We start from the raw sequence: 15,359 nt of genomic DNA, 5'->3' as shown, positions 1-15,359 counted from the left end.
AGAAGAGAGGGATGAGAATTCTAGTGTATCTGGATGATTTTTTATTAGTAAACCAATGCCTGCCTACTTTAAAACAGCAGTCTATTGAAATGGTGGAGTTTTCGCAAGGCTTGGGATGGCATATACAATTTGATAAGTCAATATTAGAACCATCACAACAAGTTCAATTTCTTGGTATCAGCTGGAATACTCTAACTAATGAAAAGTCTCTCCCTCAGAACAAGGTTTCAGCCCTATCTTATTTGTTAAAGGGTTTTATTCAGACAGGTAGGTGGTCACTAGATAAGGGGCGCAGCCTCTTGGGCTCTTTAAACTTTGCTAGTTTTGCAGTTCCAAGAGGCAGGCTCAACAGCCGGTACATACAGAAAGGGTGCTTAGGACTCAGACACTACCACCCTTGGGAGTCATCACCAATTCCGGCAGCTACCGCTCGGGAATTGAGATGGTGGGTTCGATCGCTCACCATGACGTCACCTATACATCTGCCGCTGTTTGAGCATTACCTGACAACCGATGCCTCTGATCAGGGTTGGGGTGCCCAGCTGGACGAAAAGCTTCTCAGCGGTGTGTGGGCTGATGACCAGCTGAATCTTCACTCCAATGTAAAGGAGATGCTCGCCGTGTTGGCTGCCTTGTCTCCTCACGCGCTTGAGCTATCTGGCTCGGGTCTTCTGATCCAGTCGGATAACAGGTCTGTCGTATCTTATCTCCGCAAGGAGGGTGGTACCAGATCAACTCAACTCCTGAGCTGTACTCGACTAGTGCTAGATGTTTTGGATAAACACTGTGTCTCCATGACAGCACAATACTTACCCGGTCGTTTCAATGAAGTAGCGGACTGTCTATCTCGTCATCGTGCTGTACCCGAATGGCACTTGCTACCCTCTTTCACAGAGGTAGCATTCAGAAAATGGGGACGACCCGAGATAGACCTATTTGGCTCTAGGACAGCGCATGTGGTTCAAAGGTATGTTTCTCTTGATTTTCAGGACGACGAGGCAGACTACCACAATGCTTGGAGCAGGGACTGGGACTATCAGCTGGATTGGATCTTCCCTCCCCCGTGCCTCATGCCGAGGGTTCTTTGCCACCTGAACAGAGCAAGGGGATTATACTTGGTAGTGGCTCCTCGTTGGGAAAGGGCATTTTGGAGAGCGGATCTGAAGTGTCGGGCCTTGGGTCCACCTCTTACGATTCACAATCTAGGAGAAGCACTGATAGACACCAGGACCAACAAACCCCCTCCTCAAGTAGAGTCCTTCACTCTGGAGATTTGGCTTTGTGGGGGTGGGACAAAAACCTAACAAGATGGTCAAGTCAGCAGAAGGAACTTCTTAGATCCGGATGGAGAAGTTCTACCCTTCGCACTTATGCTCCGGCATGGCGGAGGTGGCAGCGCTGGGCGTCAGAGAATCAGCTCGATGCCACGCGTCCCAAAGCTGAAGACTTAGCCAGGTTCCTAGCCGATCTACACATCAAAGAAAAGCTATCGCTGAGTACCATTTTAGTTCACAAGTCAGTGGTGTGTACCTTAGGCTCTCCCGAAGACAATAGAGAGCTGAGCTCCAATCCGATAGTGAAGAAGATATTAAAAGGGATATCTTTAGCTAGACTAAGGCCTTCGAAACCCCCCATTTGGGACCCGAGGGTTGTATCATCATGGCTGGAGAAGAATTTGCCTCAACATATTACTCTCTTTGAAGCATCAAGGAGAGCAGCCACCATCCTGCTTTTGGCATCAGGGCGCCGAGTCCACGATCTCACATTGCTCCATTGCACAGCTGAAAGATTGTCAGTGGACAGTGAAGGCATCTCCATTTGGCCAGTGTTTGGTGGCAAGACAGATTCGGCAGACTGGCAACAATCAGGGTGGAGACTGGCTCGCTCGGAGTCTAGGAACATAGACCCTGTCTATTGGACGGAAAAGGTCATAGAACTGTCAAAGGAACGGAGAGCGCAGGCGATACTACCTAGCCTATTTATTACAACTTGTGGGACAGTGAAAGCGGCCTCCAGGGCAGTAATTGCAGGTTGGATTAGGACAGTCCTCAGGGATGCTGGTGTAGAGGATCCACCTGGCAGCATCCGTTCAGCAGTGGCATCTCTGAACTGGCTGCAGAATTATAAGCTGGACGATATACTGTCACGTGGTAACTGGAGAAGTCCCAATACCTTTGCCAGGTTCTATAGAAGGGAAATTGCAGAATCGGCTGGCCGAGTCAACACCGACCCATCTGTCGCTGACCTTTTTCAACCTCTGTAACTGGTTAGCTGATTTCTGGAAATCTTGCCCCTATTTTCTTTTTATTTGATTCACATTAGCATAATGTCACCAGGCGATAACAAACAATATCTCACTTTATAGGTTTTAAATAAAGCCTATGCTACACAATGAAAAAGTTTTACCTTACAATAAAACTTATATTATGTACTTAGCTTTATTTAAAACCTAGGCAAGGGCTGCCTGATGAGATCTAATGAAGCATGAAATTATAGCGTCACTGGTGGCGTCCCACTACTGGCGCCGCCTCAAGGATGCATTTGGAACTAGCAGGTGACATTGGCGGGAGATTTAAACTAAGAATTACACACGAAATTGGTAAGAAACGTCGATTTGGCTGCAAAATGGTAATGTTTATCTCACTTTATAGGTTTTAAATAAAGCTAAGTACATAATATAAGTTTTATTGTAAGGTAAAACTTTTTCATTAATGCGATAATCATAGATCGAAGTTTTAAAAGTGGGTTGTATGGTGTATCAATGTTTTTATTTTTTATGGTCGAATGCCTACAACAACTACAAAAAAAAATAGGCAGACTGAAAAATAATATTCCATTAATTGGTATCAAAAAATATGAAGTCTGAGAATGACATGCGAAAGGTAGTATTAAGCCGTTTTAGAGAGCCGTTTTCCAGCAAATCACCATTCTGCCTTATAACACCCACTCTTAATTGTTTGTTTGTGCCCGTAAGGAAGGAGGAGTGGGGAGTAGTCTGACAGATGTGCATTTTAGTTACCATAATTTTAGAAGTTATGAGTTTTTGTTAACGAGTGTTTTTTAAAAAATTATTTAGTATATATTTACTTTTTAAGAAACAAACAGCTTTTATATAATATACAATGATAGATATAAATATACAAGTTAACTGAAGTCAAGCCACAGAAGTTTCTTATGTTAACATAAGAAACTTCTAGAAAGTTCATTAGAAATGAAGTTTTAATATCTTAAAATTAATTTGGTGTTAAAGGAAGGGGAGAGGAAGAGGAAAATAGGAAGAGGATATGAGATGCTCCCGATACATTCCACACTCTCATATTAATACTCGATCGTACGCATTACTTCATATCGATATTTCTTTAGGTTATGACCAAAAATTTTGTATTGTGCACATATACGAGGAATTGGGGAATTTTTTCGAATGTTTGTTCTACACGAAGGTAGACAAAATAAATCAGATTGTCGGGTTGATCTAGACGGAATATGAAGATTTATTAAATTGGTAAGTTCTGGTGAGTCCAGACCATTATTTAGGAATTTAAACAATATGATTTGATCAAAAATTAGACGTTGTGTTTGGAGGGAGTTAAAATTATAAAATTTAATGGATTGGGTATAATTTGAGAAGTGTAAGTTTAGTTTATAATTTATGTGTTTAAAATTTTTTTTTTGAATTCCTTCTATTCTTTCGATATGGGCTTGGTATAAAGGAGTCCAGATCGGTGTACAGTGTTCCAGGTGCGGGCGAATATATGAGGTGTAAAGGGAAAATAGAGTGTTTATGTTGTGGAAGGGTTTTGCTATGCGAATTATAAATCCCAGCATTTTATTGGCTTTGTTAATGATGTCATCAGTGTGTTGGATAAAGTTTAATTTAACATCCAGTGTTACCCCAAGGTCCCTGATATATTTTACTTCATTGATGTGTGTGCCGTTTAGTGTGTATACAAAGGATATTTTATTTTTATTACGTGTAAATGTTAATTTATTGCATTTTGCGATGTTAATAACAAGTTTGTTTAATTCGCAATAGACAAAGAGACGATTGAGGTCCTCTTGAAGTTTAATACAGTCGTTGATTGATTTAATAACTGTGATGTATGGTAATAAGTTGGGTATTCAAGCGATAGATGGCATCAGTCATAAAGTTTACTCCAGAGTCCGACAGATGTCGCTAGAGTGTAGCAATTGCCTGTGGGGTATCCTTGTCAGACTTTAAGCTTGCAGAAACAGAGAATTACCAACCCTCGGGTAATGAACAGTGTAGACAAATCCAGACTTAAATTATTGTAACGTAAATAAACGTAATTATTGTAAAGAACCTTTTACTTTATCAAGAGTTCCCAACACACAGAAATCTGCTAGTGAGTAGAGATATAACAATAACTAAGTATATTTTTTTATCATCTGCATATGCTAGGTAATTAGCATGTAAAAAATATTTGTGAATATCGTATATATACACATTAAATAATAATGGGCCTAAATGAGAACCTTGAGGTACACCGGAGGGCACAGAGAAGAAGCTGGACTTTGTTCCCTCAACTAAGACACTTTGAAGTCTACTCCAAAGGTATGAAGTGAGCCACCGGAGTAAGTCACCATGGATGCCTAATTGTTTTAATTTTTGAATTAGACTGAAATGGTTTACCTTATCGAAGGCCTTAGAGTAATCAGTGTAGATTACATCTACTTGGTTTCTATTGTCCATATTGCACGTTAAATATTCCGTAAAATTTACCAAGTTTGTTAGTACATACTGATCTTTTTTGAAGAAATCCGTGTTGTTGGTTTTGTATATTACGAACAATTGTTGTGTAAATTTGATCGTAGACAATGCGCTCAAAAAGTTTACTAATTACCGTGAGTATTGAGATTGGGCGGTAATTTTCAATGTTAATTTTTGATCCTGTTTTATGAATAGGGATTATAATAGCTTCTTTAAACTTTGTGGGAAATTTACCTTCTTTTAGTGACATTATAAATATGTTAGTTATAGGGTAAGAAAGATTTGTGGCACATTTTTTGATGAAATATGGCGAGATACCGTCACTACCAGAACCCTTACTAACATCTAAATTTTTCAGGTATTTATTGATCATTAGATTGTCAATATTTATGTAACCAATCGAAGAATCATTATTTACATAAGTAGAACTATCGATTGTGCTGATATTGTTCGTACCCATATCGCTTACGTAGGTGGACTGAAAGTGTTTATAGAATAATTGACATACTTGATGAGCGCCGGTGCCTGATTCATCTTTAAGGTCGAACCAGCTAACATCTTCATCTGGTAGTGATGAAATCACAATGAAAATATTACAATTTATACAAGATGAAATTACCGAACCGATACTCTTTCTAATAAACAAATCTAATACGGTAAGCAGATTTCCATCACAACTCAAAATAGGGACTATTACACCAATCTTTAAATCAGGATATCACTAACTATAGACCAATCACAATTCTGAACACATTATCTAAAATCTTAGAAATAACAGTTAAAAATCAACTCGTCGATTACCTAGAATCAAATAAACTATTATCACCAAAACAATTTGGTTTCTTAGTAATTGAATATATTAAAAATTCTCTAGATTCACATAAAAAATGCATTGGAGTATTTCTCGACCTTTCTAAAGCCTTCGATACAATAAATCACTCACATCTTTTTGAAAAACTAGAGAACATAGGGATCACTGATAATGAACTGACATTCTTTAAAAGCTACATGGGAAATAGAAAGCAAACTGTGAAACTTAACAACATAACCAGTGAGTGTATTGATGTCCAATTCGGGGTCCTCAAGGAAGTATTCTGGGTCCAATTCTGTTCCTAATTTACATTAATGAACTATGCCACATAGAATGTGACGGAGAAATCATCAGTTTTGCGGATGATACTGTTCGCCTTATAAATGGGAAAAATTGGACAGAAACATTTAAGAAAGCAGAAGACACACTAAACAGGATTAAAAAATGGCTAGACTATATATTAATATATATTATTAATATATAGTATATAATATATTACTATATATTATTAACTATATATTCACTTACACTAAATGCTAATAAAACCAAATTCATCACTTTCAAAATAAAAAAATACAAAAAACTGAAGAAAACCTGAACTTGAAAATTCATAGCCCGCATCACTTAAATGAGCATTGTAATTGTCCCTCATTAGAAAACGTTGACCATATAACATATCTGGGTCTAAAAATTGATGGAAATTTAAAATGGACCAATCACATTAGCTATTTAGATAATAAAACTAAAAAACTAAGTTATTATTTCAAAACTATCAGGAATGTGCTCATTAAAAAAGACTTAATCAAAATCTACATGGCTCTCTGTCAATCACTGTTAGAATACGGTATTATCGGATGGGGCAGTGCAAATAAAAATATACTAAATCCACTAATTAAAACTCAAAAAGCCATAATGAAAATTATACTGAAAGTCCCTGTAAGAACTAGAACTGACCTTCACCAATATTAAAATCATGTCCATAAACAACTTTATTCTAAAACTATACTCAATTACATTCATAAGTACAAAACCCAAGAAATAATAACAAACACGTACAATAGAAACACTAGATCTCATTGTCAAAAACTTATACAACAAATAACTACTAATACTTTTGGGCAAAAAAGCTTCTTATATCATAGTATTAAACTCTACAATAAAATACCACTCACACTCAAAAACCTCAACATTTAAATCTCAAATAAAAAGCTCGATACTTAATACAGGGAGATCTGAAATAGAAAACATACTGATATCAAACACAGACTAAAACCGAATCTACTAAACTGAACTATACAAAAAACACTATCTTAATTATTTTAAAAATTATTTAAAAAAAAAAAAAATTATCCTACATGATAAATGTTTATAATTAAATTCATATGTTACATTGTTGTAATATTAATTTCTTATAATTAAATTATAATATGTAAATGACATCCTCAGCACGGGAGATCCCAGTGAGGATATCATTATCTCTATATGTTACCAATGAAAAGAAGACAATAAATCATTATTATTATTATATAGCATAATCTGTCACCCCCTTTACTCCTTGCAACTCTCAAGTGTCAGGTTCGAACCCAGGCATCGCAGAAATCAATTCTAACCTAGAGTCTTCCATCAATGTGATAAATAACAATTAGGCTTGAGACAAATTACGCTATACGCGTCACGCTTGGCTTTGTTTCAGCACATCGCTCGCAATTCACTAGCAATGGGAATGTATGGCGAGCGATATGCTGAAATAGGACAAGCCATGAGAATACAGCGCGCTTTTAGCATGGTCTGTCACAGGTTTTACAGTTTTTCATGTTGGTAGTAGAGAGAATTCAAATATTGTCAGATTACTTCGTAACCTGGTAATGGTTTTGTTTATTTTGAATTATTAAAAAATAATATTACAATTTTACCCCCTTATTTATTAAACTTTAATATTTTATTATAATTTTATTTAATTCCACAGATCACTGGCTGTACAAGGCTTTCCTGGACTGTAACATTGCCTTATTATTTACTTCTCTGTGGGGATTCCCGTTCATTGGCTCTCTGATGGGATTTACGCTTTATCAAATACACCCGATACTTTGAAATAAAGGTGTGTTAAAATTTTAATTTAAACATTTTTATAATCTATAAATAAATTACAATGTAATTGTTCGTTTGTTCAAAATATTAAATCTCCAAAAGTTCTTCACTGATTGCTTTGAAATTTTGACACAACTTTGCATTTGAATACTCAAGTGTTTTTATATACCTTTATTATATATGTCACCTGTGGCAGGGAAAAAGATGTTTTCTGTTATATCCATGTTTGACTGTATATTAGCGACAGCGAAATTGTCTGTAATCAAATGTATTGCGAAAACATCTTCCGCGCAATCTGTATTCTGACAGTTTTCCTAAGATAAGTACCTACAATGCAAAATGTCAGAGGCTTCAGGGCTCAAATTTTAATAACAGAATGACTATTAATAATATTTGTAAATGACTATCTACAGCAAGATGGTGTTTCATCAAATTTGATCATTTCCGAACAAATGTCATTATTATTTTCACTATGTTTATCACATCATTAGACAAAATTGCTCAGATAAGAATATTTTAATCTAGCTTAATTTTGTGATATGAAGCAAATAACATTGGTCAAAAACCTTTTGTAATTGATCTGTAGTCATAATTTAAAATATCTTAATAACTTCTGATTTATGTATAAATAATAGCATCTTATAACCACAATAAGTAATTTCAATATATTTACTTTTTATGTGTCTTAAATAACAAATCTCTTTAAAAGGTCTTCTCACATGCTGGAAGCAAAGTTTCAAAAATAATGCATGACTGATGTAAGTGTAATGAACATGATTAAATTGTTTGAACTTGTAGAGCAGATGGACGAAAAAAGAGTGCTACGAATAAGAGAGTGTATCGAAGTATGTAACGTGATGGAGAAATAAGTTGGAGACGTGCCAGGAAGACATGATACAATCAGGTAAATCAAAATACTGGATTCAGAATGTGCAAAGAGTCGGTATAGCAGAATAGTATGTATGAGAAGACGTATGGATGAGAATGAAGCAAGGAGTGTGTGAAAGACAGAGTTTCTTCTCTGAGGACCTCTGAGATACTTAATTAAAAACAAATCTTAAGTACAGTTTCAAAGACCTTTCTCTGCCAACCCCTGAAGTCCTTACCTAATAATTATGTATTAATGTGTTTGAAAAGCAGAGGTCTGTGTATGACATTGAAAATCATTGATATTAATACCTTCTACATAACATTACAAGTTCTTGCCATTGCAGTGTTATGTACTTTATTACTTTGCGCTCAAATAAGTTTTGTTTTTAGATAAGCATGGCTAAAGATGACAGATGGCTCATTGTTGGCATTGCCGGCGTTACGTGCGGAGGAAAAACAACACTGGCGACCCAAATACAAGATAAATTCAGCCAAACTGTGGTGCTTAATCAAGACTCGTATTTCTTCCTCGAAGGCAGCCCGCAACATGTCAAAGTGCCAGGATTGGATCACACAAACTACGACATAATCACTTCGCTGGACATGAACAAAATGTATGAGGATATAATAAAACTGATTTCAAACAATACCGGCGACTCCAGAAACATATTAGTTCTAGAAGGATTTTGCCTTTTGAATTTTAAGCCCATTGCCGACTTGTGCAAACTGAAGTACGAAATATCTCTAACGAAAGAGGAGTGCATCAGGCGCAGAATGGTGAGGGTTTACGATCCACCAAATATTCCTGGATATGTCGAAGTGTGCGTTTGGCCGGAGTATTTAAAGTGCCATGAAGATTTGAAAAAGCAGACTGACATTGTTCATATCAATGGGATGGAAGAAAACATTGCCGAAAGAGTGATAGCAGACATTGAGAAATTATTAAAGTAGCGACGTGGACAGCTCGCTATCAAAAAATGTCGGCACTTGAGAAACCATTGGAACTGTGAGTTAAAAAACTAAATAACTAACCATAAAATCCACCATACCATTTACCCGCAGTAGGCAGAAATTATGGACCGCTAAACAACTCCGTTTTGGCAGATATACTCTTTGCTTTATTCACATGCATACATCGTTTCATACATACACTGATGTTATTCTAACACTTGACATTGCCCGCCTCAAGTATTTGATTTATTTGATCGTGCTATTAGTTTCTTTTTAAACGTCGTACCAGAGGCGGTCCATAATTGAAATACGGACGCATTAAATTAATTTGTGATTTCTGTTGTTTCAGAAACGGACATGGAGGATAGCCACGCAAGCAACGTGGACGACGAAGCGAGCGACGTGGACGATGAAGCGAGCGACGTCGACTACAGAGTACAACGACTACAACGACGAGGATACTGTATACATGTTACCAGGACCATCTCAAATTTTTAGCAATGCACTTGACCCGCTTTGGCCATAGAACTTAGGAGACAAGACCTGGATGATAGGCAGGCAATGCGATCGATTCTGCCGCCTGATGGTTACTCTTTCGATTGGTCCAGTGATATTTCGCGTTTTAATAGGATAAGGGAGACATTTACAGGTACGCCAGGACCAACTTGTAATACCGACGAAATGGTAATTAAAATCTTTGATGCAGATTTCGTTGAACTCATCGCGAGAGAGACCAACAGGTATGCAGATCAACGCATTGCGAAGGCACAATTCAAACGCTACGCGTGTACCAATAAATGGACTCCCACGAATAAAGAGGAAATGTATGTATTCTTGGCACTTTTAATGCATCAAGGCATCTGTCCCCTTCCTGTTGAAAAAGACTACTTCTATTCCAAAAAAATCACCGCCATGCTTCATTTTAGCCGGACCATGGATTATAATCTCATAAAAAAAGTCCTTCACTTCACTACACAATGAAAGTCTTTCTTCTGGTGCACCATTATCTGTGCGAAGATTACAAAAACTTCAGCCCGTCTTGGACCACCTCTCACATAAGTTTGAGACTTTATACCTGCCCGAGCAAGAGATCTCTCTGGACGAATCCTTACTCGGCTATAAAGGCCGATTGGGATTTGTCCAGATGATCCAAACCAAAGCAGCCAGCGCAGGTATAAAATCGTACGAGCTTTGTGAGTCCAAGTCGAGCTATCTTTGGAAATTCCAAATTTATACGGGGAAGACCATTTCCAAACAAGTTGAACCGACAAATCCAGACCAGGAATCCATGACGCAGGCCAACTTGATGTGACTCAACGTGAGGTCGTATACTCGAACTGCGGGGACCTCAATATTATGGTTTGGTTGGACAAAAACCTGGTAAGTATGTTGTCCACCTACCATAATGCAGAAATTGGGGCAATTGAAAAGTTTGGTACCTGGACATACAAACCCGAAATGGTACTAGACTATAACATGTTAATGGGGTGGGGTTGATCGAAAGGATCAGCTTTTGGCAGGCTTCCCCGTTGAACGACAGTGAAACCTGGTCTGGTACAAGAAGCTTTTCAGAAGGCTACTGAGCATTTCGGTGCAGAATGCGTATATATTGTACAGCTCAAAGCTTCGCAAGTAAAATAAACACATTTTGTACCGAAACTTCAGGAGTGAGGTTGCAGAGGATCTCCTGCTATTCTGTCGCAGTCAAATTAATACAACTGTGAGGACTATCGGCACAGTAGCCACTGGAAGAACTCTGCGACCTATCCTGAAAGGCAATCACTTCTTGGTCAAAGCGACAAGTGGAGCATGTGTGGTGTAAAATTAATAAAAAATACAAAAGGAACACCAAGAAATGTAATGTGTGTGATGTGAGACCATGCTTTGAATGTATGATGCCATATCAACAGAAGAATCGAATCCTTGAGGGTTTTCTTATTTTCAGTTATCTTGTTTTTTGTGTGATAGCATCCCCAATTGGGGATATGTTGTGAGGCTGAAGTTGGTGAGGAGGGGAAGGAGATGGGAAGAGGAAGGTGGTGAAGCACTTGGCTATTCACTTGTGTTTGGTGACCAGATCTTTCCGCATTCTTTCCAGGTTCTTTCCGCATATTTACATCTCATTAAAATGTTGTTACGACAAAGCCCCCAACGGTTAACCCCCAGTGGTTCGATTTTGGGGTCCTTTTGGAGAAGGTTTGGTGGACATTTAATATGTATGTTTCAATTCTGATCATTCAAATATACATATTAAAAATGCATAGGTATTCTCGTTTTTCCCTGTATATTGTACAAATTACATGTTTTGTTTTTGTCTTTTTATATATGTTTTGTCAATTTATCTATATGGGGCCGTTCAAGTATTACGTAAGCAGATTTATTACAATTATTTACCCCCTCTTCTCCCTTGTCACCAAAAGTAAGCAAAGCTCTTACCCCCCCCCCCCCCCTCCCATGCTTACGTAAAAATTGGTACCTATATGCATTTTTCTGTTAATGTATTCTGTTTTTTAAGCGAGTACCTAAACATATTAATTATTTGTGGGAATCCCCGAATATGTATTCCGTTTTCAAACATAGACAATGATTAGACATAATTTGTGTGGGTAGAAAAAAAAATAACTACTGCTGAGCAATGCTGACGTAGTCACAATCTCGACCCCCCTACCCCCCCATGTCATCAAAAATAAGCAAAGCAAAGACCCCCCTGCCCCCCATAGTGCTTACATAATACTTGAACGACCCCTATCTAGTAAAGTGGCTATTTTAGATCTAGTCACTGAACATAATTAAACCATTTCAAGCAATGTTCAATTTTGAATGGTGGTCTGTCACCAGGGCGATACTGAGAGTATCACTCTGGAACGAGGCATAATGATACTATGTATTGATTTTTTAAAATTATATGAAACCATTATAAATTTATTTATTTTTTATTGCAAGTAATAAATAGTTCTATAATTTATTTCCCTCCCAACTATTTTTTTTCAAAACCCAACTTTTAGGTATAAAAATCATTAAGTTTTTAATTACCGTTCTAAGCTCCTACAAGTTTGACATGAAGGGTTTCATCACCATCATCAACTTTGCTATGTTAATTTACCCGGTGTGTACTAAGCTTAAACGCTGTCAAATCACGGAAAAATGTCAAAATAACATGGAATTTAAGCAATTTACAAATTATTTAGACTTTTTCATTTAAAACTTAAATTTGGATTTGAGACAAAAAAAAAATTCAATCAAAAGGTATAGAAATATGTGGTACTTTATTTATTTGTGTTTCAAATTATAAAATACAGGCCGTTAATATTTCGGTTTTTCATCATTTTAGAGGGAACTTTGGCAATTATTGTCAGTTAATGATAAATTTTTTAATAATATTGCCCTACAATATTTGTAATTGTAATGATATAAAAAAAAAATAAAAAAACATTTTGATGGGCTTTACAAATGACCAATTTAAGTAAGAACACAAATTTGTGGAACATAAGTTTAAAATTTTGACCAAAAATGCTTTTTTTTACAATGTTTTAATTTTCATTATATTAAGATAGTTGATTGGGTAAGATTAATTTTTTTTGTAATTGCAAATTTGAAAAATTTAAATTAAATTAAATCATGAAAAATTGGATTCTTTAATGCCCAATATTTTATTATTTAAAACACAATAAATAAATTTTCCATTTGGTTAATTATTTTGGCCTCAAATTTAATGTATGAAAATATTTATATTTTGTATGAAAACGGCCGTGCAGCCGTTCCTCTTAACACAACAAATAAAAGATACATGACAGGGTTAGGCAAACCCTAAATACCATAAAATAATGAACATCTAAGTCAATTGAATTAGATAAATATTATAAATAGATAAATATAAGATGTTCATTGTAAGATATTTAGCAAAAATAAATAAGAAATCAAACCATGCAAAACTATAGAAATATGTATTTATATTATGTTAAAAGAGGTGTATTTTCAATTTTTGGCAAATTATAGATAAAATCTTTGATTGAGTCTTTAAATGAATTTGGTTGTTTGTTTGGAGTGCCAATAAATAAAAGCCGAAATACTTAAGAAAATTGCTTGATCAGATTTTATAACTTTCTGAACAAATGAAATTCTAAAATACACATTGCTTTTCAGTATTACATACCATTCTCCTATCTACGATCACATATTCAGCATGGCAACTCTGCTGGTGGACCGGGACCACTCCCCAAACTGTGGCTCCCACGGGGATCTCATTGGACCCACTCAGCCCCTCGGACACCACGGTCCCCGAGAAATCCCGACCCAGCGTCAGGGGAAACTCCACATTGTCCATTTTGCGCATCAAATTTAAGGCTGTAGATCCAAAGCCGCCTGGAATAAAGATAAAATATTGTTATAATGAGCTTACACATCTGTAAAATACAAATATAAGAACACATTTTTCCTATACTTGTAACTTAAGAACTCTTCCCAGTGAGACAGGCATCATAAAAACCCAAAACTTATAGAGCACGGCTGATTACGGAGGCAATCGAAATTCACAAAAATCACGTAAATATTAATAGACACGATGGAGCTAAGCTTAGTAGTTCTTTGTATCCGGTAATTGACGGCTACACCAGAAATAAACGCAGAAAACCACTTTTAAATTATACGTTAATGTCAGCTCTTAGAGGGTTGGAGCTGGCAACACGGTATCGCATCATCATACAATTTCACCACAACCTTAGATTACACATCTGCCCTGATGATGAACACTGCAATGCTGTCCGAAACGTTGGCTAAAGAAGGAGATAGCGCAACACGGCATTATACCCCAAAAACAAATCACTATAATACTTTTGGCTGTGAAAATCTCAAATCATACCATTGATACAAATGTTATCACAAAAAATAAAGAAGAAACCATATAAATTGACAAAAGAATAGCAATGAAAGGTTAACACTTCTTTTATTATAATGTTTAAAAGAGACCAGAAGATTTGATAATTTTTTTGCTGTTTTTTAAAAAATTGTGTCTCAGAAATTATTATAATTATTAGCAGAGATGTGCAAAATGGGTGCCCAGTAACGGACGTAGTTGGCCACATTATTTTATTTCATAACAAAATTTACTATTATTTTAGAGTCTGCCTATTTTTTTTGTAGTTGTTGTAGGCATTAAATGAAAGGTAGATTCATTCACAAGTTATACCGTTTATACCACGAGTTTCCGAACACAGTGCAAAACAAGCTTTCTTTGTATAGGAAATGTTTCCAAATGCGATTCGTAAAGCCAAAAGCCGTTCAAATCTTATTAGATTTAACAACAGCAAGTGAATGATAAACATTTATAAAAAATGTCAAAGTAAATGCTTTACCAAAATAGTAGGTTCTGCAAATAAGTCATACCTTTTTACTAAGCTGTTTGTTTTACTTAATATTTCCGATTGCGTACGTGATGTTGGCGACATGATGAACGCACATTTGACGTTGTATTTTGACAAGTTCATTAATGTACAACTACCGCCCTCTAGCGACAAAAAAATGAAGAGATTTTGACAGTTTGAGAAAATCCGCGCTGGCATATAACAAGCGCTTAAGGTTAGTGAATTTGAATTTAAACCCCCTACCTAAATAGTTGAAATGAAGTGTTGTTTTTTTTTAAGAGCCTTTGCACGCAGCGGAATTTAAACCATTGTAATAATACAAGTATTCTAGATTCTTACTTATCATTTCCACATCAATGGGGTTCACTGATGAAGCGTGCACTTTAACGAGGACTTCGTCTGGATTAGTAATGAAAGGAATTCTAGTTTGTTGTGAGTTGTGATAGTTGAAGCTCTTCCAAATTTCCATAGGAATGTATTTGCCATGATAACATTTTATCTTGCTCCTTATTCGCGAACGGCTTCGAAGATACGTCGCACATTGTATTTA

The 15,359-nt window shown here is 36.3% G+C and overlaps 3 protein-coding genes across 3 annotated transcripts; 2 read left to right on the top strand and 1 right to left on the bottom strand.

Annotated features, from left to right (window-relative positions):
- The first annotated feature begins 464 nt into the window (after positions 1-464).
- Positions 465-2,263, top strand: LOC149422321 (uncharacterized). The gene is made up of 2 exons (XM_089633562.1): positions 465-723; positions 990-2,263. Exons 1-2 carry the CDS (start codon positions 465-467, stop codon positions 2,261-2,263), a joined length of 1,533 nt encoding a protein of 510 aa, XP_089489688.1.
- Positions 2,264-8,894: 6,631 nt separating this feature from the next.
- On the top strand, positions 8,895-9,449 carry LOC149422320 (nicotinamide riboside kinase 1-like). The gene has a single exon (XM_089633561.1). The coding sequence runs from the start codon at positions 8,895-8,897 to the stop codon at positions 9,447-9,449; it is 555 nt and encodes a 184-aa protein (XP_089489687.1).
- Positions 9,450-11,139: 1,690 nt separating this feature from the next.
- LOC149422319 (NAD(P)H oxidoreductase RTN4IP1, mitochondrial-like) lies at positions 11,140-15,278 on the bottom strand. Its single transcript, XM_089633560.1, has 3 exons — positions 15,149-15,278; positions 13,603-13,811; positions 11,140-11,217 (listed from the first exon to the last, which is right to left on the bottom strand). The coding sequence occupies exons 1-3, from the start codon at positions 15,276-15,278 to the stop codon at positions 11,140-11,142; spliced, it is 417 nt and encodes a 138-aa protein (XP_089489686.1).
- Positions 15,279-15,359: the final 81 nt, after the last annotated feature.

This window comes from Hesperophylax consimilis, chromosome 7, assembly GCF_061612785.1.
Source record: "Hesperophylax consimilis isolate HC1 chromosome 7, BYU_Hcon_1.0, whole genome shotgun sequence".
NCBI classification, from domain to species: domain Eukaryota; kingdom Metazoa; phylum Arthropoda; class Insecta; order Trichoptera; family Limnephilidae; genus Hesperophylax; species Hesperophylax consimilis.
This window is presented reverse-complemented; position numbering and strand designations above follow the sequence as displayed.